The sequence below is a fragment of the Macaca fascicularis genome, chromosome 4 (assembly GCF_037993035.2).
Source record: "Macaca fascicularis isolate 582-1 chromosome 4, T2T-MFA8v1.1".
Lineage (NCBI taxonomy): Eukaryota > Metazoa > Chordata > Mammalia > Primates > Cercopithecidae > Macaca > Macaca fascicularis.
Window position 1 is genome coordinate 148,099,755 of NC_088378.1, and position 23,206 is coordinate 148,122,960.

Below are 23,206 nucleotides of genomic sequence, written 5' to 3' on the forward strand. Positions count from 1 at the left end.
GTTGAACTCTTCTGTTGAGTTTCAAGGTCAAAAACCACCAAGGTCTCACAAACCATGAGACTGACAACCAATCTGGTAGAATGTGCAATTTTTTTTTCTGATCAAAATAGACAGGGATTTTTATTTATGTATGACTGTTTTCTACTCACCAACCATTTGAACGAGACAGCTCTTTGTCCTTGCTGACCTTGATACTACGCCAAGCAAACTACTTGTTTCTCTTTTAGAGAAAAATAGCTGTTTTGTGAGACATAAAAGAATTCTTGTCTATGAAGGAGTGACTGTTTTCTCGCAAAGACTAATTGGCATGTTTTTAGTGTAAGCAGTCAATGAAGTGTTTCTCTCAGTAATAAGGCCATGATTATAATAATTCAGCCTTTCTGTGGGGATGAGCAATGGTACAAAAACAGAAGAGGTGGATATAAAGATGTAGATTGAAGGAGTGAGGATTAGAAACTTCTCACTTGCATTGATTCATGTGTGAGCTTACTTATTTGTTAGGTATATAATCACAGAGAGATAAAGATGTGCATTTTCTAAGAATCATAATCACTACAATTATTTTCAAAATAAAGCAGTTCATTGCTATTGTATTTACTCACAAGAAAGGTGTTAGTACATAATTGCTGCACTAGACTTTTTTTTTTTTTTTGACAGAGTCTTACTCTGTCACCCAGGCTGGAGTGCAGTGCCACAATCTTGACTCACTGCAGGTTTCAAGCGACTCTCCTGCCTCAGCCTCCTGAATAGCTTAGACTACAGGCCTGCACCACCACGCCTGGCTAATTTTTGTATATTTAGTAGAGGTAGGGTTTTGCCATGTTGGCCAGGATGGTCTCAATCTCCTGGCCTCATGATCTGCCTGCCTCAGCCTCCCAAAGTGCTGGGTTTGAAAATCTTTTTTGTTTTAGAGTCTCAATACTTTAAACAATGCAACATAGTAGTACAGGTCTGTGTTCTGCATCTATGCCTACCAGGTGATCAAGACAGGTCTCTGAGAGACACAGAAAGGGATAGAACCATTGGGCAGCAAGTGACTTATATTCTTTCCTCTCTTAGGCCTTCTCATTCTTGTGAACTGCACACAAATGAACCCACTTACAACTTATGTGACCTTGGGCAGGTTGCTTAACCTCTCTGTGCCTCAATTTTCTCATCAGTAAAATGGGGATTTCAATAGGACCCGCCTCACTGGGTTGTTATGAGAAATAACATAAGCTAACACTTATACAGGACTCAGACCAGTGGCTGGCACATAGTAAGCACTCATTTGTTATCAAGAGACAGCTCTGATTGTAATTATCATTATTATTTAACCTGCCCTTAACTTTCAACTTGAACACACACACACAAAAATAAAACCATGCTGTGAAAAATTACTGCATTTGTAAGACAAATCTATTTCTGCTTACACACCAAGACACAGCCTAAACTGCCACTTACGTTTCAAAGGGGAAGATCAGATTCATAGTACATAAAAGGGAAGGCAGCTTTATAATAACGTTGTAGACCTACTACTGAGAAAGTTCCAGAATTTATGCACACATGAAGAAATGCAAAGCAACAAAAACATGCCTGATTTCATCAGATGTTGTAACTGGCATGGAATGAGGATCATTATCAAGCTGGAAGAAAAACATTGCATGAGTTTATTTAGTATCATCACCACATTCAGGAAGGATGAAGCTGGGTAGAGAAAGCTCTACTGAAAACAACATAATTGAAACAGTGGTTTTGTTTGTTTTACCAGCAAATTGTTTTCTCAAGCAAAATCCCATTTGTGGCAAGAAGTCTCTTAGAGAAGCTTTCTAGGCAGATCCAAGTGATGGAGAAACTCGCCGCTGTCAGTGATGAGAACATAGGAAATATCAGTTCTGTTGTGGAAGGTAAGTATCTGCCAATTACACCGCTATTCATGTAAATAATGACACCACTAGCCCAGTCCACTCCCTATGCATGTTCATTGCTTTGTTGGAAAAACAGAAAAGCATTCTTAGGTCACAGGATTGAGAAAGGTCTCCAAACAAATTGGACTCATTAATGTCACATTTCGGCTTTCTGAGTCAAAGCAGCAGACACACAGTTTTTTTCCAGAGGGCCTCCACCTCCGAAAGTTGACACAGAAACAGAAACAGCACCCACTTCACAGGCAGAGTTTCACACACTTTCTGCTGGTGTGGTTCCCTTTAGGGACAGATGACTATAGGATGTTCTTGCACCCTGGAGGTGGCTAAGACAACTCCTATAGTGACTGTCAAATGGAAGATCCTGCCAGACCCTGCTCGGGAAAGGTACAAATACATGCATGCAAACACCTCCAGGAGAGTTCCTGATTCTAAGAGTTTTAGATGAAGAATTTGACATGGGAAAGATGCCTTTGAATTTGTGTGATCTGGCTATGGGGCACTTTTGTAGAAACCAGAATTTATATCTTTTTTCATATCAGATATTCAGCAGAAATAGGGTCTTCCAGGTAATCTCTGATTAAACCTAAAACTTCCTCTATCTTATTCTCCCTGTACATTTCTGCCTCCCACATCCATTCCCAGTAGAAGTAGGTGACCTTGGCCGGTCTCTGAGGGGCATGAAGAGGGGCAGGACATTCAGGCTGTGAGTGACTGGCGTCCTCTCCTCTCCCAGCCCCCTCCTCATGATCATGACACATACAAGTGAAACATTGTTCCTATGCCACCTGGTACCATGCTGTTCAGTCATTTCAGTCAGGGAACCACCTGGGCAGGGTAAAAATTTCCTCCAGCCACCTACCGCTACCTCCCATCCCCTTCAGGAAACGCTCCTCAAGTTTGAGTCCTCGATTCTGTATGATTTCTGCTGTGGAGTTACAGGAAAACCCATGATTGGAACGTTTCCCAAGGGTGGAGCTCCTGTGTTTCCTATCACTCACAGCAAGCAGCCTTGTGTTTGCTCTGTTTTCTTTGCTGCCCAGGCAGGATGAGTTCCTGTCATAACTTCTTTACCCTTCGGGCCGTCTGCCAACCACAGAGGAATCTGCTAGTTCCATCTGAAAACTAATCGCGGTCTTATGGGGAGAAAAAAGGTCCCTAAAGACCTCCCCCCACACACACCCTTCCCTCAACACGTCTTCATCTGCTTCATTTAAAATGTGTTATGGCCAGGCGCGGTGGCTCACGCCTATAATCCCAGCACTTTGGGGGGCCGAGGTGGGTGGTTTGCTTGAGGCCAGAAGTTCGAGACCAGCCTGACCAACATGGTAAAACCCCATCTCTAATAAAAATACAAAAATTAGCCAGGTGTGGTGGTGCATGCCTGTAATCCCAGGTACTTGGGAAGCTGAGCAAGAGAATCACTTGAACCCAGGAGGCGGAAGTTGCAGTGAGCCGAGATCATGCCATTGCACTCCAGCCTGGGTAACAGAGCAAGACTCTGTCTCAAAAAGATAAAATAAAATAAAATGTGTTATGAGATGGGGGGTTGCTCTTCTTTTCCAGCCATACCAGAATTTCACAAAAAGCTGTCTTTGCTGTCATTCTGGACCAAGTGCTGCAGCCCTATTGGTGTCTACCACAGCCCAGTGGACAGAGTGATTAAGCAACTGGAGGCCAGCTTTGCCAGAACCGTCAACAAAGAATATCCAGGACTTGCAGACCCAGGTACGAGGCAGCGGTAGAGAGAGAATTTCTGTCCTTCGGTGTGAGAGTGGGCTTTGTGGCGGGATCCGGGGGGAGGGGTTCCTGCTACCACTTGCCTGCGGATGGGAAGCACACAAAAGGCCAGCCCTGAAAAAAGAAGTGTACTGTCCAGGGAAAACATCATCTACTCAGATTTAAGAAAAGAAAGATGTTGAACTGTTTTAATTCAGAATATCAGCAGTGACATTTAAAGCTACTACATTTTATCCAGGCACAGTGGCTCACATCGGTAATCCCAGCACTTTGGGAGACCGAGACGGGTGGATCACCTGAGGTCAGGAGTTCAAGACCAGCCTGGCCAACGTGACGAAACTCCGTCTCTACTAAAAATACAAAACTTAGCCGGGCATAGTGGCCCACGCCTGTAATTCCAGCTACTTGGGAGACTGAGACAGGAGAATCGCTTGAACCTAGGAGGCAGAGGTTGCAGTGAGCTGAAATCACGCCACTGCATTCCAGCCTAGGTGACAGAGTGAGACTCCATCTCAATAATAATAAAGCTACTACGTTCTTAGGTATTGTTATTTCTATATGTGTACTTCTTTCATTACAGTTTCACCAGTTTGAGAGTGTCAAATGGTATGATCACTTTGGAAAAACTCTTTGGCAGTTTCCACTAAAGCTCAATAAACCCCCTACCCTTGGATCCAGCACATTCACTCCTAAATATGTAAAGACTAATAAGTGCTATGTTCACAAGAAAGGACATTTAGAAGGTTCCTACCAGCTTTACTCACAAGAGCAAAAAATTGGAAACAACCTAAATGCCCACAAGAGAATGGATAAATTGTAATATACTCATAGCACAGAGTATTACACAGCAATTTTTAAAAACAAAATACAGACAAGGTCTCACCCTGTCACCCAGGGGGAATGCAGTGGTGTGATAACAGCTCACTGCAGCCTCCACCTCCTGGGCTCAGGAGATTCTCCTGCCTCTTCCCCTTTTGTACTGGGACTATAGGTAGATGCCAACACACCTGGCTAATTTGTGTACTTTTAGTAGAGACGGGGTTTCACCCTCTTGCTCAGGCTGGTCTTGAACTCCTGGGCTCAAGCAATCCTCCCTTGGCCTCCCAAAGTGCTGGAATTACAGTTGTGAGCCACTACTCTGGGCCAGCAATATTTTTTTTTCTTTTTTCTTTCTTTCTTTTTTTTTTTTTTTTTTTGAGATGGAGTCTCGTTCTATTGCCCAGGCTGGAGTGCAATGGTGTGATCTCAGCTAACTGCAACCTTCACCTCCCAGGTTCAAGCGATTCTCCTGCCTCAGCACCCCCAGTAGCTGTGATGGCAGGCACATGCCACCATGACCGGCTAATTTTTATATTTTTAGTAGAAACAGCGTTTCGCCATGTCGGCCAGGCTGGTCTTGAACTCCTGACCTCAGGTGATCCACTTGCCTCAGCCTCCCAAAGTGCTGGGATTACAGGAGTGAGCCACTGTGTCCAGCCCTGGGCTAGCAATTTTTAAAAAGATCACATTGTTGCTATAATCAATAATTTGAATGAATCTCACAGATACTTTGTTGTGTAAAAGGAACAAGACACCAAAAGTACATACCATATAATTACATTTACATGAAGTTCAAGAACAGGTGAAACTAATTTATGTTGATAGATGTCAGATTGTTAGTTGCCGATTTGTGCCCTTCCCTTCCTTTCTCTTCCCTTCATTTTTCCTTCCTTTTTTCCTTCCTTCCTTCTCTTTTCCTCTCTCACTTGTCTCTTCCTTTTCCTTTTTATCTCTCTTCTACACACACATATATAATATTTATTCGTTATGTATGTTATATATAAGGGAAGGGAAGGGTGGTTATGGACTGGGAAGGGGCACAAGGAAACCTTATGGAATGCGGGCCGTCTTCCATATCTTGATCTAAATGGCAGTTACACAGGTGTGCACATGTGCAAAAACCATCCAACTGCTTACTTTACCTACTTCACTGTATCTTCAACCACAATAAAAGATAAACAACTTATTGAGCCAGATGTGATGGCTCATGCCTGCAATTCCATCTACTTGGGAAGCTGAGGCAGGAGGACTGCTTGAGCCCAGGAGTTTGAGACCAACCTGGGCAACAAAGTGAGACCCTGTGTCTCAAATAAAAATAAAAATAAAAGTTATTGAATGAATGAATGGTCATATATCTAAAGCTGCTTTGTGTCTTTCCCTTCCGAATAGTGTTTCGAACCCTGGTGTCCCAAATTCTGGACCAGGCTGAGCCTCTGCTTTCCTCCAGCCTGTCCTCGGAAGTCGTCACTGTTTTCCAGTATTACAGTTACTTCACCAGCCACGGCGTCAGTGACCTGGAGAGTTACCTGAGCCAGCTGGCAAGGCAAGGTGGGACATGTTCTTTTGTCACATTGTAGTGGTGGCTCAATTTGGCAATATCTCTGCCAATTTGGCAATATCTGCCAGTGCAGGTGTGCACCAATGAAGCTGGTCTTTTAAATCATGGCTTTTGGCAATGATGGCCTTTTATTTTTCAAGTCCACAGTAGAGGTGCAATTTGCCTTTTAAATGACTTTTGGACTTTTAACATTAGTGAGCCCCTTGTTAATGAACCAGGGATTCACTAGAAGCAACTCAATTATCTGGCAGAGAGGTACCATTTACGGGATGTTGGTAAATGATTTAAGCTTTCACTGTAATTTATTTCCTTCAGTAATGTATTTGCCATTAGTCGGATCAATCCTACAGGCAATACTATTTTATATTGCCCTTTTTGGTGAGGCTTTCAGTAATAATAGGAAGAAATGGGGTTTCAAAGAAGGCAGGTAGGTAACATGGTGGGAAGGGAAAGGAGGAAATGGTGGAAAACTAACTCTAGGGCTCCATGTCCAGGGAACAAGGAGAACAGCTGCCAGTGCAGGTGTGCACCAATGAAGCCGGTTCTTGCCATTCCACGTGGCCCTTCAGAGACTGAAAAAAAAATAACAATCTGAATCAACTGAAAACTCCACTTTGGGAGTGGAGCCAGGTAGTGAGGGGCTGGTTTCTGGTTCCCAGGTTTATGCTCTATAAATCCACGGAGACTTGACAATGCAGGTTAAAAGGGACGGGAGGAATGAGGTGTGTTCTTTGGAGCTAGGTGAGTCTGGCACGGCACCAGGCAGCAGCAACCTGTCTGGCACAAGCCCAGGCTTACCCCTTCTCTCTCCAGAACATCATATCCTGCAACAACACAGTCAGCACATTGGGTGGCATCATAGTGAAGGAAGCAAAATCTTCCTTCACCCAGCACTGTACCAGCACGGAGCATGGAAGAGAGTCTGAGCATAACCCGTTACGAGGCAGACGCCAGCACAGAGGACCAGGAAGACAAAGCATGGCCAGAAAGACCTTGTTTTAGGACCACAAAGTCTTATTTTATAATATTATAATATTTATTTCTTGATACCAAATTTGTCCCAACTAAATCAATATCCTGAGAAAACGTTTCTATTACTCAGATTATATCAGTGGCAGTTTACATCTCCAGCCTCTTATTACATGGTCCCCAAGAAAGCCTATTCATTTACTAACAGAAATGGGAAATGACAATGAAAAAAAAAAACCCTTAACCTTTTAAGTGTCTCTTTTCTTTCACTATAAAAGAGAAAGTCTTCATTATTTAAAATATATATATAAAAAACAGAGAAGTATAAAGAAAGAAATTCCAATCTCTCCTTCCCCTACTTTTTAAATTGAATGTATTTTTCAGTTGAATGTATGTGGGTTTTAGATTCAAAATTGTAATTATGCCTTACAGAGTATTGATCCTGTTTTTTATTTGATATTATGTTCTGTGTTATTAAGTATTCTTTGAAAGCATTTGTATTAGATTATGTTAGTTATTAGATTAATAGTTCTGCATTTGAATGTATACTAATGTATTTGATTATATTGTTGAACATTTAGGCTATTTTCTGCTATTTGTTAATTTAGATGTTATAATCCACAATGCTGCCTTGAGGCTTTTTACTAGGGTGTTTATTTACAAAGCAGTGAAATTGATAGAGCATCCACAGCAAGGAAAATAGGAAATTAAAGCAAAAAAAAAAAAAATCTAAATAAGTCACACATTTGTCTACTGTGTAGAGAATATTGCTTTATTCATGGAGCATGAATTTTGGCTTTTATGTTTCCATCTGTACTGACCAGACACATCCTCATCCCAGGGTTTTTGTGACTAACGGTCGGTCATGCTGGATTTCTGGTTAGGGAGTATAGTATACTCTTTATTCAAGGAACATGGTTAATTTGTCCAAATGGGACTCAAAACCTTATTTTTTACTGTATTGTCTTCATATTCCAACCAACAAAACAGGTTGCTCTGGCCAGGCACGGTGGTTCACACCTGTAATCCCAGCACTTTGGGAGACCAAGGCGGGTGGATCATTTGAGGTCAGGAGTTCGAGACCAGCCTGGCCAACGTGGTGAAACCCGTCTCTACTAAAAATACAACAATTAGCTGGGCATGGTGGCATGCACCTGTAATCCCAGCTACTTGGGAGGCTGAGGCAAGAGAATCACTTGAACCCAGGAAGCGGAGGTTGCAGTGAACTGAGATCACACTATTTGCACTCCAGCCTGGGCAACAAGAGCAAGACTCTGTCTCAAAAATAAAAGAAAGAAAGAAAAGAAAAGAAAAAAATTAAATAAATAAATAAATAAACGGGTTGCTCCATCAGGGCCCAGTTGCCTCAGTGAAGACTTGGTTTCTGTACTGGGTTCACCCAGGATTGGGGTTTTGCCAAACAGGTTTGACTAAAAGAGGAGCAATTGAGTCTGCCATACATATATTAGGAAGATAGTAAAAACCGTCTACCTGTATTTTCTTCTGTATATTTTTACATTGGGCTAATTCATCTATAAGTTATTTTTGTAGCCATTATGAGATAGAAACCCACCTTCACTTTTTCCCATGTGCTTTGCCCATCACTGTAATGTAGTTATTTGAATAGTCTGTCCTTTTCTCACCAATCTGAAATACCACCTTTATCTGACGCTAATTTTTCATATGTATTTGAGTTACTATACTATACTTTCTCATGTACTTGAGTTCTATTTATATTTGTAATGAGCTCGTTACTTTAGCATGTCAGAACATGAAATCTCCTTCCTTCTTACCCTCTAGTTTCCATGGTTCAGACTCTGCAATCACTGAGAGATGAAAAACTGCTACAGACCATGAGTGACCTTGCTCCCAGCAACCTCCCGGCCCAGCAGGAAGTCCTCAGGACTCTGGCTCTCCTATTAACCAGAGAGGACAATGAAGTTAGCGAGGCTGTGACGCTTTACTTGGCAGCAGCCTCCAAAAATCAGCATTTCAGGGAAAAGGTAAGACACTAAACTATGGCCATTGAGCCAGAAGCTGGTTTAATTTTCTATCATTTACTACTAATATTTTAGCATTTATTCTTTTACAAAAATAATTTTTTCTGCTTATTGATAATATGTGCTCCATAAACCAATCAAAACTAAAGAAATGATGGGGTCCTACTTTGCTACCCAGGCTGGACATGCACCACCCAGGTAATGCAATCATAGCTCGATACAGCCTTGAACTCCTGCCATTTCCCTCTTTTACTCATTTCAAGGGCCTTCAAGGTTCACTATCAAACCCAGGTTTACCCCTTACCAAAACCACATATTCCAAGACTTAAATGGGTGATGATAACTTCAATTGTCCTTCCTCTCGGGCATGTTTGCCTTATAACAATGCTTCAATAGGGATGAAATGCTAAAGATGACCTTGGTGTATATCCACCTCTGGAAATGGGAGCTTTGGAGGGGGTTGATGGCAAGTGGCACTTCAGGGACCTTGTTCCTTTTGTACGGGAGGCTAGTCCCTGTGTAGCTGCCCAGCTGTGGATTGAGGGTTATTTCCTCCCTTTTGGATGCTAGGCAAAGAAAAGGGAGGGGAGGGGGGCTGCCTATGCTGATGTAATGCATGCTGGAGGAAGGGGGTCCCTCATTGTTAGGCACGGGGAGCAGAATGCTGTGGTGATGGCCCAGTAGGAAACTGAGACCTCCAACAAGACCTGAGACCATGGAAAAGGAATAAATCTAAGAAATATCATCATATAGCCCAGGCACGGTGGCTCATGCCTGTAATCCCAGCACTTTGGGAGGCTGAGGCAGGAGGATGGATTGGTCCCAGGAGTTCGAGACCAGTCTAGGCAACATGGCGAAACCCCGTTTCTACAAAAAAAAAACATTAAAAAACAATTAAGCCGGGCATGGTGGCACATATCTGTAGTACCAGCTACTTGGGAGGCTGAGGTGGGAGGATCACCTGAGCCCAGGAGGTTGAGGCTATAGTGAGCTGTGATCACACCACTGTACTCCAGCCTGGGTGACAGAGCAAGAACCCTGTCTCAAAAAAATAAAACAAATGGCAGAGCAATACCACTTGTTGATTCAACAGATACCCTTTAGTATGGTGATCTGACTTGAGTTACGCTTTTAAAAATAAAAGTAAACCGGGCGCGGTGGCTCACGTCTGTAATCCCAGCACTTTGGGAGGCCCAGGTGGGTGGATCACCTCAGGTCAGGAGTTTACAACCAACTTGACCAACATGGTGAAACCCTGTCTTTACTAAAAATACAAAAATTAGCTGGGCATCGTGGCATCCGCCTGTAATCCCAGCTACTAGGGAGGCTGAGGCAGGAGAATCGCTTGAACCCAGGAGGCGGAGGTTGCAGTGAGCCAAGATTGCGCCATTGCACTCCAGCCTGGGCAACAAGAGTAAAACTCCATCTCAAAACATAAATAAATAAATAAAAATAAAAAATAAAAGTAATTCAGACAAATAGCAAGAAATGCACAATATAGCCCAACAAAATCAAAAGTTAGTCCTCTCTTTCCACCCTCAATTCTCTTCAAGAGTAATTAAGTTTCCTATGAACCAATATGACATATAGTGATTCTTATTCATTTGAATTAATGTTAAGTACTACACATTTTATCAACCATTTAGGAAAAAATTAGCTTGGTAAAAATAAGACAATTGGCTGGGTGCAGTGGCTTACGCCTGTAATCCCAACACTTTGGGAGGGCAAGGCGGGCGGATCACAAGGTCAGGAATTCAAGACCAGCCTGGCCAATATGGCAAAATCCTATCTCTACTAAAAAAAAAAAAAAAAAAAAAATAGCTTGGTGTGGGGGTGGGCACCTGTAATCCCAGCTACTTAGGAGGCTGAGGTAGGCGAATCGCTTGAACCCGGGAGACGGAGGTTGCAGTGAGCCAAGATCATGCCACTGCACTCCAACGTGGGCCACAGAGCGAGACTGTCTCAAAAAAAAAAAAAAAAAAGACAATGTACTTTTATGCAGAGTTTTTTAATACAGAGCATTAATTTGCCATGTATCAAACTCAGCAAATCTCAAACTGACATTACCACCCTCCTCACTGGAACGTACTGCCTCCTCCTGTCTTCCTTATTTCTGCCTGAATACCTTTTTTTCAATCAACTTCCCCGCTGGAATCTAACCCATCATTTCCATTCCAGTTCAAACATTTTTGTGAAACTTACCCTGGCCCTCCATAAAATGTCTCTTCTTCAAGTGACTGACTTACCTTGTGGATTTCTTATGGCACCTAATACATTTCTTCTCTTCAGTTCCTTCTAACAGTCTTAGCATTTCTACTACATCTACAGGCTCCTTAAAAGCCAGAACCATAACTCTCTATCTCCCAATTTTATTTAATAAATTGATCCCGTATATTCTCCTAGAGTCATGGACTCTAGGAGAATGTTTCAAATCTTGGAATGACACATGGGACAAGGGGCAGGAGCTTGCAGGCCTTTATGATGGGACATATACAAAGGGATTAACACCTTAAAAGAAAAAGTTAATGATCTGGGATCAAAAACAGCTCTGAGAAATTTTGCCTTCTTCATTACTTGGTTAAAAAAATTACCTTTAGGTGGCCAATAAAAGCCCACCATGATTATGTTACTCAATAAATTGATCCCTTATGTTCTCCTAGAGTCATAGGAGATCTAGGAGAACATAAGGGATCAATTTATTGAATAAATGACTCTTTTAATTAACATGAATCTCAATGACTTTTTTTTTTCTTGCTCTGAAGGTAGTGCAAATTGTGTAGGTTATATGCTGTAGTTTATCTCAGAGAGTGAGAACGAGGTATACCTCTTAAACTACAAACAAACCAAAATGCCTTCACGAGCTCCCCTCCTTCTCTTTCAGGCCTTGCTCTATTACTGTGAAGCACTAACAAAGACAAACCTCCAGCTCCAGAAAGCAGCTTGCCTGGCCCTGAAAATCCTGGAGGTAAAGCCCAGCCTTGGAACTCCCCTGGCAGCTCAGCTTGGAGCCAGGCTAAGCCGAGTATATATAACAGCTTTTCTTTCATGTTTGAAAGTACTTTTTTAGCAGTGTTTCTTGTCTCCTTTGCACTGTATGTTAGTTTTAGTATTTTTCTCCCTTAAACAGTAATTACATGTGACTTTGTTTTGTTAGTCAATAAGTGGCAGAAAGCAATCATGTTTTGCACTAGCCCAAGGGAACCGGTTTGCCTTTAGGTCAGTATTAGAAAAGTATGTCATATTGGCTGGCACGGTGACTCACGCCTGTAATCCCAGCATTTTGGGAGGCCAAGGCCAATGGATCACCTGAGGTCAGGAGTTTGAGACCAACCTGGCCAACATGGTGAAATCCCGTCTCTACAAAAATTAGCCAGGCATGGTGGCAGGTGCCTGTAATCCCAGCTACTCAGGAGGCTGAGGTGGGAGAATTGCTTGAACCCAGGAGGCAGAGGTTGCAGTGAGCCAAGATTGTGCCATTGCACTCCAGCCTGGGTGGCAGAGCCAGACTCTGTCTCAAAAAAAAAAAGAGAAAAAAGGAAAGTATATCTTAAAAGGGAGATGAGATGTATGGTGATTTCACTCACTTTTATTGTGAACAACAAAAAGCAGGGACAAATAAGATTTGAAAAGAAGTACTAAAATTCAGTATGCCACTGAATTCCCAGATCCTTCCCCACAAGCTCTCTTTATTAAGCAGAGAACCAGTTTTGATTGTCATAAGGTGTCGTGAGCAGGGAGAGAGCTAGAATGTAAACAAGTACGAAAAGACTGAGAACTCCTGACATGGAAGTTTCCCTTTCAATAGGCAAGATGTAATGTTTGACCTACCTTCATCACAAAAAAATAAGACAAACCAGTCTTGAGAAAAGAATGAGAGAAAGCCACACCTTAGAACTTGCCAAAATCTTGGAAAAGAGGCAGGGACCTGCAGGCCTGATAAAGAAAGGGATTAATACCTCAAAAGAAAAAGTTAACGGCCTGTGATTAAAACCAGCTCTAGGGCCAGGCATGGTGGCTCACATCTGTAATCCCAGCACTTTGGGAGGCTGAGGCCGGTAGATCACCTGAGGTCAGGAGTTTGAGACCAGCCTGGACAACATGGTGAAACCTCATCCTTACTAAAAATACAAAAATCAGCCAGGCATGGTGGCACACACCTGTAATTCCACCACTTTAGGAGGCCAAGGCAGAAGAATTGCTTGAGCCCAGGAGTTTGAGACTAGCCTGGGCAACATAGTGAGATCTCATCTCTACCAAAGATTAAAAATTAAAAATCAGTCTTGGCTACTCAGGAGGCTGAGGCAGGAGAATTGCTTGAGCCCAGGAGGTCAAGGCTGCGGTGAGCTATGATCGCTCCATTGCACTCCAGCCTGGGCAACAAAGTGAGGCTAAAGTTCCCACCAGTTTTAAATGCCAATTCTCATGGAACTCTAGACCTAAATATCAAAACACGATGTAACCTATTTTTCCCCCATAGGCTACTGAAAGCATTAAAATGCTGGTGACATTGTGTCAGTCTGATACTGAAGAAATCAGAAATGTAGCCTCCGAAACCCTCTTGTCTCTGGGTGAGTTTTATTGTTGTTGTCGTTGTTGTTTACATGATTGTGTGCTTCTGGCACTCTCAGAGGGATGTTCCCTTTGAGATGTTCCCTTCTCCAGTAAGGAGAAGTTTCGTGTACCCTGTCTTATTAGCAGTTTCCCCACTGTAGGCTGTCTTCTCACACAGAGTACGAAGAACTGATCAGTGTCCATCTCACCCCAGCTCCTCGTTCTGTCTGGATGCTGAGAGTGAAGTATATTCTCTGGAGCCTTTCTATATGGACTGATCAGTCTGTATACTATTTGGAATCAAGAACACAGAAGTCAAACCATAAAGCAGAGGCAATAGGAATCCAGGCTGGGTTGCCAGGGTGGGGTTGACACTCCCTGGAGGACAGAAATTGGGTGAGGTACCAGAGATGCATCCCAGGGAATGCTGTAAAGCCCCAGGTATCTCAGCCTCACCCTGACTCCCAGGTTAACCTCTGACTGCCCTGTAGCCTCTGCCCATCTGAGCCCTGATACCTAAGAAAATAATTGGAGTACTTATTTTATTCTGAAATATTCAGAGAACCCTTCCTCTTCACTTTATTTTATGAAGGTTCATGCCTAGCAGGCATTATACATTTATTCTTTTTTGGGGACTTGGGAGGATAGGGAAAGCCTTTCTTAATTCTGAATTTAAAAGTATAAATAGCTGGGCTTGGTAGCTCACCCCGGTAATCCCAGCACTTTGAGAGGCCAAGGTGAGTGGATCACTTGAGGTCAAGAGTTCGAGACCAGCCTGGCCAACATGGTGAAACCGTGTCTCTACTAAAAATGCAAAAATTAGCCAGGCATGGTGGGGTGCACCTGTAGTCTCAGCTACTTGGGAGGCTGAGGTAGGAGAATCACTTGAACCCAGGAGCAGAGGTTGCAATGAGCTGAGATCATGCCACTGTACTCCAGCCTGGGTGACACAGCAAGACTCCCTCTCAAAAAAAAAAAGTATAAATAATCATTATAAATAATTTTACTTCAACAATACACTCTTAAAAGTGTAAAAACTATGCTCCTAGAGCTGGGTGCGGTGGCTCATGCCTGTAATCCCAGCACTTTGGGAGGCCGAGGTGGGCAGATCACCTGAGGTTGGGAGTTCGAGACCAGCCTGACCAACATGGAGAAACCCCGTCCTACTAAAAACACAAAATTAGCCGGGTGTGGTGGCACATGCCTGTAATCCCAGCTACTAGGGAAGCTGAGGCAGGAGAATCGCTTGAATCTGGGAGGCGGAGGTTGCGGTGAACCAAGATCACGCCATTGCACTCCAGCCTGGGCAACAAGAGCAAAACTCTGTCTCAAAAAAAAAACAAAGAACTATGCTCCTAGAAATCCTCAGACATAATCCAATCAATAATGCAGCTTAGAAAAAAGCCACCCTTGTTTAGTGATAGTAACTAAACAACATGAAGAAGAATCTCATGGCATTTATAATCACTGTGAAAATCCCATTCATTGTTAGGCCCCCTTTCTTACAATTATGGGTTTAACAAGGCATCATTCTGCTATTGAATATATTATTTCTTCCACAGAAATCTTAGCCAGTATATATTTGTTTAAAGGATAAAAGTTATTCCTTATGGCTGTATTAGGCATAGAAATTGTTTAATTCTCTAAAAATGTACCCAGGTATTATTAGTTTAAACTCCTTTATCCCTTCGTATTCTAAAATAACCATGAAGTTAAGCCAGGCGCTTATAAAGCATAGCCAACGAAGCTTCTATTTCCAGTGTAATCTAAGGAAGTTGATCCCAAAAGAATGTGCCCTGGGACTCACTGGAGCTGTGCGAACAGCAGTATCTCCAGAAGCCATCACCATACCTGCTTCACCTTAGCTCTTCATGCACACTGCTCGCATCTGGGCCCTCTCACACCACCAGTGTGCAGTGCTCAACACTGGCTGCTCATTCACGAGGGAAGCTTAAACAATCTCCTCCCAAAGATTCTGCTTTCATTGGTCTAAGTGTTCCTTGGCATCAGGAGTTTTTAAAGCCTCCCAGGTGATTCTAATACAAAGTTTGAGAACCCCCTGAACTCAATATTATGAATCTTCTTTGACCCTAATGTACAAATACTGGCACATTTTTCTCTCACACAAATGACTGAATTAGTATAGTGAAAATAGTATTTTCAATAGGAATTGATAAAATGCCCTATGACAAAGGGCAGAAGGTCATTGCGGGCACTTAAAGGACTCAGGGCTGCAACTATTTACCAACCAGTATGGAATGATTTCAATATTTTAACCTAGAGCTGTCCGGTAGATCCCTCCATGGTGATGGGATTGTTCTACATGCGCACTGTCTGGTATGACAGGATTCATCCTAAATGGCTGTTGAGCTGTTCACCTTCACTACCATGATTGAGGAACTGAAGTTTTAAGTTTACCCCATTTTAAACCCATTGTAAGTTGAAAATACTGTTAAGTCAAAAATGCACTTAATACATCTTACCTACAGAACATCATAGCCTAGCCTAGCCTACCTTAAACATGCTCAGAACACTTACATTAGCCTACAGTTGGGCAAAATCATCTAACACAAAGCATATTTTATAATACAGTGTTGAATATCTCATAGATTGTATTGAATACCATGCTAAAAAAGTATGGTTTCTACTGAATGCATGCAGCTTTTGCACCATTGTAGTCGAAGAATCATAAGTCTAAGCCATTGTCAGTCAGGGACCATCTGTAATTACCATTTAGATTTAAATGTGGTTGGTGGCCATATGTGGTTGGTGGCCACAATGTTGGAGAGAACAGTTTTCACCATGACTATGGCCATTTCATTGTGTCCCAGCTGGACCTCAGAGCTGCTTGGAACCATACTCCCTACTCCCCAAAGCTGGAGCTCTCTCCCCTCCAACACTCTGCCTACTTCACAAGGCAGTTAAAGGATTGGCAGAAGGCCGGCTGCAGTGGCTGATACCTGTAATCCCAGCACTTTGGAAGGCCAACACAGGAGGATTGCTTGAGTGTGAGAGTACAGGAGTTCAAGACCAGCCTGATCAACATAACAAAACCCCATCTCTACAAAATAAAAAGAAATACAATTAGCCAGAGCTGGGCGTGGTAGCTCAACCCTGTAATCCCAGCAATTTGGGAGGCCAAAGTAGAAGGATTTCTTGAGGCCATGAGTTATTGTTTTCTGGGTTGTTTTGTTTTGTTTTTAAACAATTTTACTCTTTTTAAAAAATACATATTTTTAAATTTGATAGAGATGGGGTTTTGCCATGTTGCCCAGGCTGGTCTCAAACTTCTGGCCTCAAGAGATACTCCCACCTCCGCCTTCCAAAGTGCTAGGATTAAAGACATGAGCCACTGCACTGGCTAGGCCAGGAGTTTGAGACCAGCCTGGGCAACGTAGCAAGACTAGGTCTACAAAAAAAAAAAAAACAACTCAATTTTTTCAAGTAGCCAGGCATGGTGGCATGAGCCTGTAGTCCCAGCTACTCAGGAAGTTAGGTGGGGGGAGGATCACTTGAGCCTAGGAGGTCGAAGCTACAGTGAGCTGTGATTGTGTCACCACACTCTACCTCTAGCTCTAGCTAAAAAAAAAAAAAAAATGACTAGCAGCAGAGCAGATCAAGACACTGAAAACTGAATAAGAGTCAGATACCCAACCTACTCATGTCACTGTAGTAATACTGGGTAACACCCGTAGAGGACTTGCTCCAGGCCAGGCACTGTTTTGAGGGACTTGCATGGGTTAACTCATTTAGTACTCAAAACTAGTCCATAAAGGCAGAAGTGCAATTAGTTCCATTTTACAGAAAGCAGGCTGAGGTTGTGTAACTTGCCTATCGGCACCCAGACCTAGTCAGGCACCAAGATGGAATCTTGCCACTCTAGGCCACTGTACCCTGTGGGACTCTGGGAGTAGAACATAACACCTCTAAACTAAAATCTCTTCATGAGCAAATTAGAAACTGGCCTAGTAGATGTGGTTCTTAAAGTCGCATTTGTTAGCTTGAGGCATCCATAGTGGGGTGTGCGTGAGTGGGCAAGGAGGGAGCACGTGAACGACCCTAACTCAGGCCCTCTGTTGCTCTATCTTATTCTGCCATCAACTGGAAAGGTCCTGTGTTTAATCTATTTAATATATCAGGGTTTTGCATATCAACATTTTGTTTCGAGTAAAGGGTTCTACTCCAAAGTAATAAAAATTTGAAAACTACCAAACTAGAAAAAATGGAGCATTGCCTCTGAAAAGTCAAGGCATGCAAAGACTGTTAAAAAAAACTCTTAAAGTTAATAAGAGATGGCCAGGTACAGTAGCTCACGCCTGTAATCCCACCACTCTGGGAGGCCAAGGAGGGCAGATCATCTGAGGTCAGGAGTTTGAGACCAGCCTGGCCAACATGGTGAAACCCCGTCTCTACTAAAAATACAAAAATTAGCCAGGCGTGGTGGTGGGCGCCTGTAATCCCAGTTATTCGGGAAGCTGAGGCAGGAGAATCGCTTGAACCTGAAGGTGGAGGTTGCAGTGAACCAAGATAGCGCCATTGCACTCCAGCCTGGGCAACAAAGTGAGACTCCATCTCAAAAAAAAAAAAAGGCAGGCTTTTGCCTATAGAAAAGCTCACTCTGCAAGGTTCTTTTAAATATAGGCAGGTATCTGTTTTTGTATTTAAGGTGTTCCTGAAAAAGTTAAATGTATGGGGGGAAAAAACCCTAACCAAACTTTCGCTTTACTGAAACGTTTCTGTTTCGAGAGACTCTAATGTATTATAAAATTCATAATTACAATAATTACACTCCTTTTCTAAAATCCCCTCATGTCAATATAATTCCAACATTTTCTGAATCTTTTTTTACTTTTGTTTTCCTTCACAGTGAACTTCTTTTTTTCTTTTTTTGAGATGGAGTCTCGCTTTATCACCCAGGCTGGAGTACAATGATGCAATCTCGTCTCATTGCAACTTCTGCCCCTGAGTTCAAGCGATTCTCCTGCCTCAGCCTCCCAAGTAGCTGGGACTACAGGCGGACTCCACCACATCCAGCTAACTTTTTTTTTTTTTGCATTTTTTGGTAGAGATGGGGTTTCACTGTGTTGATCAGGCTGGTCTCAAACTCGTGACCTCAAGTGATCCACTCACCTTGGCTTCCCAAAGTTCTGGGATTACAGGCGTGAGCCACCACGCCCAGATGAACTTCTGATTAAGCACAACTATTTTCATCTTTGTCTCACTTGTGTTACATTTATGAAAGCCTGTTTCTTATCACTTGTCTTTGTATTTTATTTTCTCATTTTCTAATCATTTTTTAAAGTAGAAAAATAAAACAAAACATTAAAATTATTTACAAATGCATCTTAGCTGTACAAGGTGGTGCTACAGGCAAAATGAACTAGCTGGTAGCTGGTAGACGGCATCTCTGTATGTTTACATAGTAAAGAGTAATTTTTAGCTGAAGTTTGAAAGCCTAAGATTGATTTTACCAATGATCATTTAGATGTATCAATATATAATGTATACAAGTAAAAGTTATGTAAAAGTTCAATGCATTAAAGGATCAGCCATATTGAAATCCCTAATGTACTTAAAATATAATCCATACAATTGCTCTGAAATAAATCTATTATGTGAAATCATCAATATGAAATGGCCATGAGACTTCTACTCTGTTTCATACCCTGGCATTCTTTTGGTCTCTGGCATTAATTAGCTCAAAAGTTCTTGGTTGTTCTAAGCGTTACCTGGAAAACAATGACATAATTAGGAATAACAAAAGATAACTTTTCCTTACCAAAAGTTAACATAGCATATTATAGCAGTCCATACCTAAACAATTGGCACTATGTTACTTTGAGTAATGAATAAAAACGTTAAGTTTGAATTGGTATTCATGTTTAATGTTCTATATTTAGGAGAAGATGGGCGGCTGGCATATGAACAATTGGATAAATTTCCTCGAGACTGTGTCAAAGTCGGAGGTCGTCATGGAACTGAAGTTGCCACAGCCTTTTAATTACAGGTTAACTGCCTAACAGCTGTCTTAATATCTGACCCTTTTCATCAAGATGGTGCTGTGGTTTTGGCTGGAAATTGTTTAGAGCCTGAGAGACATGAAAACTAAAATAAAAATGTAGGCTGGGTGCAATGGCTCATGCCTGTAATCCCAGCACTTTGGGAGCTCAAGGCAGGAGAATTGCTTAAGCCCAGTAGGTTCAAGACCAACCTGGGCAACATAGCAAGGCCCTGTCTCTACAAAAAAAAAAAATTGATTAGTCAGGCGTGGTGGTGTGCACCTGTAGTCCTAGCTACTTGGGAGGCTAAGGTGGGAGGATTGCTTGAGCCCAGAAGATTGAGGCTGCAGTGAGCCATAATTGTACCACTGTACTCCAGACTGGGTGACAGAGCAAAACCCTGTCTCAAAAAACAAAACAACAACAAAAACATGTTTTAGAAAGAATTCAGAGTCTTATTTCACAGTACCTATCTACTTTTCCTTTGGCCAACATAGGATAGGGCTATGGTATAATTCAATAGATTACATCGTCGATTGTGTCTGATAATACTCAGTGAAAGAGTCCATCTTATCTTAATATGTATGAAATTTAAAAATAGCCATCTTTGTACTTTTTTGCAAGTTTCTCTATAAGCTTGAAATAGTCCTGTGATACTTCGATAAACATCATATGCCTTGCAGTTTTTCTCTGTCGTGTTCTCAGGGTTGAGTGGTCCCCTTAGCTACCTAACTTTACTTTCAATACAAAGCACAAAAAAGAATCTCTTCAAATAGAAGTCTGCCTGCAGAACCTGGCAAAATGACCCATTGTGAGAGTTTAGATGTTTTAATTTTATGTGCTCCCAGCTATTCTGGAGTCTGAGGTGGGAGGATCGCTTGAGGCAGAGGTTGCAGTAAGCTGAGATTGCACCATTGCACTCCAGCCCATGTGACAGAGGAATGAGAGCCAGTCTCAAAAAAAAAAAAGAAAGAAAGAAAAAACTCCCACAATTTATTTTGCTTCTTTTCCCCATCCTGAAAATTCTAAAATCATGTTTCCATTATGGAAAAAAGATAAGTACATGACTAAGAACTACCTTAAGTTTATACCTATACACTTAAAAACAAACAAAAAACTCAAAACTTAACGCTTTTTTTTAAATTAATGAGAGCCATTTTTTATGATATTCTTACCGTAGGGGTATTTTGCTGCTAAGACAAATCAAAACCAAAAGCTGTAGATTCACAAACCTGTGATGCTCTTTGAGGTGGAAGAACCTAGAAGTCGGAGAAATCCTAATGGAGTAGGAGTGGAGGGACATTTAAAGTGGTCCCTCCTTCTGTAAAAATGACCATGGGATTAGAAAGAAGAAGGACATCCTGAGGGGTGGTTACAGCCCCCTGGGAAATCACTCACTGGTAGGATTCCCTGGCCAAATAGTTCAAACATCAGGTCCCATTATTGCTTCAGTATCAGAGATGCAAGTTCATTAAGCAAAGTACAAGACCATTCAGTAGCTCTTATTAAAATATCTTTTCTTCCTCTAAAGAGTATACAAGGTGGGGTATGCCAAGGTATCAAAACATTATATGTGAGTGTAATTTAAACTGTGGGATATCAACTATACTATGGATGTGTTTGTATCATTTAGATGTCATTTTAAATATTTACATTTTAGCAAGACTTTTAAAAAGGACTCATTTCATTTCAAAGTGCAAGTTGTTTGCCAGGCTTCTGGCAAATAGTTCTTTCAACTGTGAAGTTATAATGTATATATCTGTATATTTATAAATATTATATATAGTCATATATCCTTCACTTTAAAGGTACATTGTACAGGCTGTAGTTAGTATGTATAGTCTATAGTTTATGTTAAATGGTTGAAATGCTTCTTTTTATAGAAAATCAAACACAGATGTTACAGGATTTTGTGTTTGGTTTGTCATTTTTTTTTATTTTTTTGACTATTGCATGAGTAATTAATTTCAGATCTTTTGTATTCACTTCTGTATTTTATGTTTGGTTGAGGGGGTGCTTTCAGTTCTGTGGCATTTGTATTCATTGATCTTTCAGTCATGTAAGTTAAAATAAAAATTATTTTTGAATTACTAGCATCATGTGCAGAGTCCGATTTTTTTTTTTTCACATGCCCTTTCTGAGTTGGTATTTATGGAACACACTGCACCTCATTTTCACCTTGATTTTATTTATCTATTTTGAGACAGAGTTTTGCTCTTGTTGCCCAGGCTGGAGTGCAATGGTGCGACCTCGGCTCACTGCAGCCTCCACCTCCTGAGTTCAAGCAATTCTCCTGCCTCAGCCTCCTGAGTAGCTGGAATTGCAGGTATGCGCCACCACGCCCAGCTAATTTTGTATTTTTAGTAGAGATGGGGTTTCTCCATGTTGATCAGCTGGTCTGGAACTCCCAACCTCAGGTGATCTGCCTGCCTCGACCTCCCAAAGTGCTGGGATTACAGGCATGAGCCACCACAGCTGGTGATTTTATTTTTAATTTGAAATTCCTTTATCTCTAAATAGAGATAGTAAGTCTCAGATTTGTTGTAAAGCTAATTGGACAGCTAAGTTTCACTGTTGTAGTATCTATGAGCAGAGACTATAAGCTCCTTGAGGGCAAATAGGCACGGCGGCTCACGCCAAGATCGTGCCACTGCCCTCCAGCCTGGGCAACAGAGTGAGATTCTGTCTCGGGAAAAAAAAAAAAAAAAAAAAAAAAAAAAGTTCCTTCACTGATTTGTGTATGTTCTGTTCCCACTCAGACCCCACCAGCATCATCACAAAGGAGCCCCTGACTTTCAACTCTCACAGTATTTACCACGTGACTCATTAAATACCAGTGATTGCTTTTACTGAGTCAGTGGTAAAAACATTTTCCTCTATAAGGTTTGCTACTACACTGTTTAACTAAATTGCCTTAGTTACTTTACAAAATTATAAAGTAAAATTATAAACCTTAGTTCACTGAAAAATGCCAGTACTTCTTGCTGTATCAGAAAAACTCAAATAAAATATTTTTATCCCTGACCTTTCCTGGAGACAGTACCTCTTAGTAAACAAATATTATCTTTTGATTTTAAGGCAGTCCTAAGTACACCTTGTTCAAGGAATAATAATTGTTTGCTAAAAACATTCAACATACATTCAACAAGTATTTGTTGCTTACTTACTCTGAACAAGGTGTATGCCAAGGACTGTTCTTGGCACTGGAGATAGAGTAATGGAGAAAAACAAAAGAAATAACAATCCCTGCACTCCCAGGCCTTATATCGTGGCGAGGGAAGAGAGCAAAGCAGAGAAGGGGAAAAATGATTGCACAAGGTGAGATGAAGAGAGACACAGGGAGAAAGCAAAGATCACAGGTTTAAAGAGAGTGGTCAGGGGCTGGGCATAGTGGCTCACACCTGTAATTCCAGCACTTTGGGAGGCCAAGGCTGAGGATCCCTTGAAGCCAGTAAATCAAGACCAGCCTGCACGGCATACTGAAACTCCCATCTCTACAAAAATTTTAAAAACTAGCCGGACGTGATGGTGTGCACCAGTGGTCCCAACTACTTGGGAGGTTGGAGCGGGAGGACTGCTTGAGCCCAGGAGTTTGAGGCTGCAGTGAGCTATGATCGTGCCACTGCAGCCTAGCCTGGGTGACACAGCAAGACCCCATCTCAAAAA

The 23,206-nt window shown here is 41.8% G+C and overlaps 1 protein-coding gene across 23 annotated transcripts in view; it reads left to right on the forward strand.

The window, feature by feature from the left end:
• RIPOR2 (RHO family interacting cell polarization regulator 2) overlaps positions 1–21,633 on the forward strand; it is a 240,215-nt gene extending 218,582 nt beyond the window's left edge. For 12 of the 23 annotated variants that reach the window (XR_012434162.1, XM_045390575.3, XM_074038757.1 and 9 more), the window contains 7 exons: positions 1,751–1,886; positions 3,471–3,632; positions 5,853–6,011; positions 8,791–8,993; positions 11,872–12,012; positions 13,468–13,558; positions 19,442–19,658. Coding sequence is in view for 19 of the 23 variants with exons in the window: in XM_045390575.3 (XP_045246510.1) it covers positions 1,751–1,886; positions 3,471–3,632; positions 5,853–6,011; positions 8,791–8,993; positions 11,872–12,012; positions 13,468–13,558; positions 19,442–19,542 (993 nt within the window). In the remaining 4 variants the exon portion in view is untranslated. Of the gene's footprint in view, positions 1–1,750; positions 1,887–3,470; positions 3,633–5,852; positions 6,012–8,790; positions 8,994–11,871; positions 12,013–13,467; positions 13,559–19,441 lie in introns of all 23 variants that reach the window. The other 11 variants (XM_074038759.1, XM_015449843.4, XM_005553892.5 and 8 more) reach the window with 2 other exon arrangements.
• Positions 21,634–23,206: the final 1,573 nt, after the last annotated feature.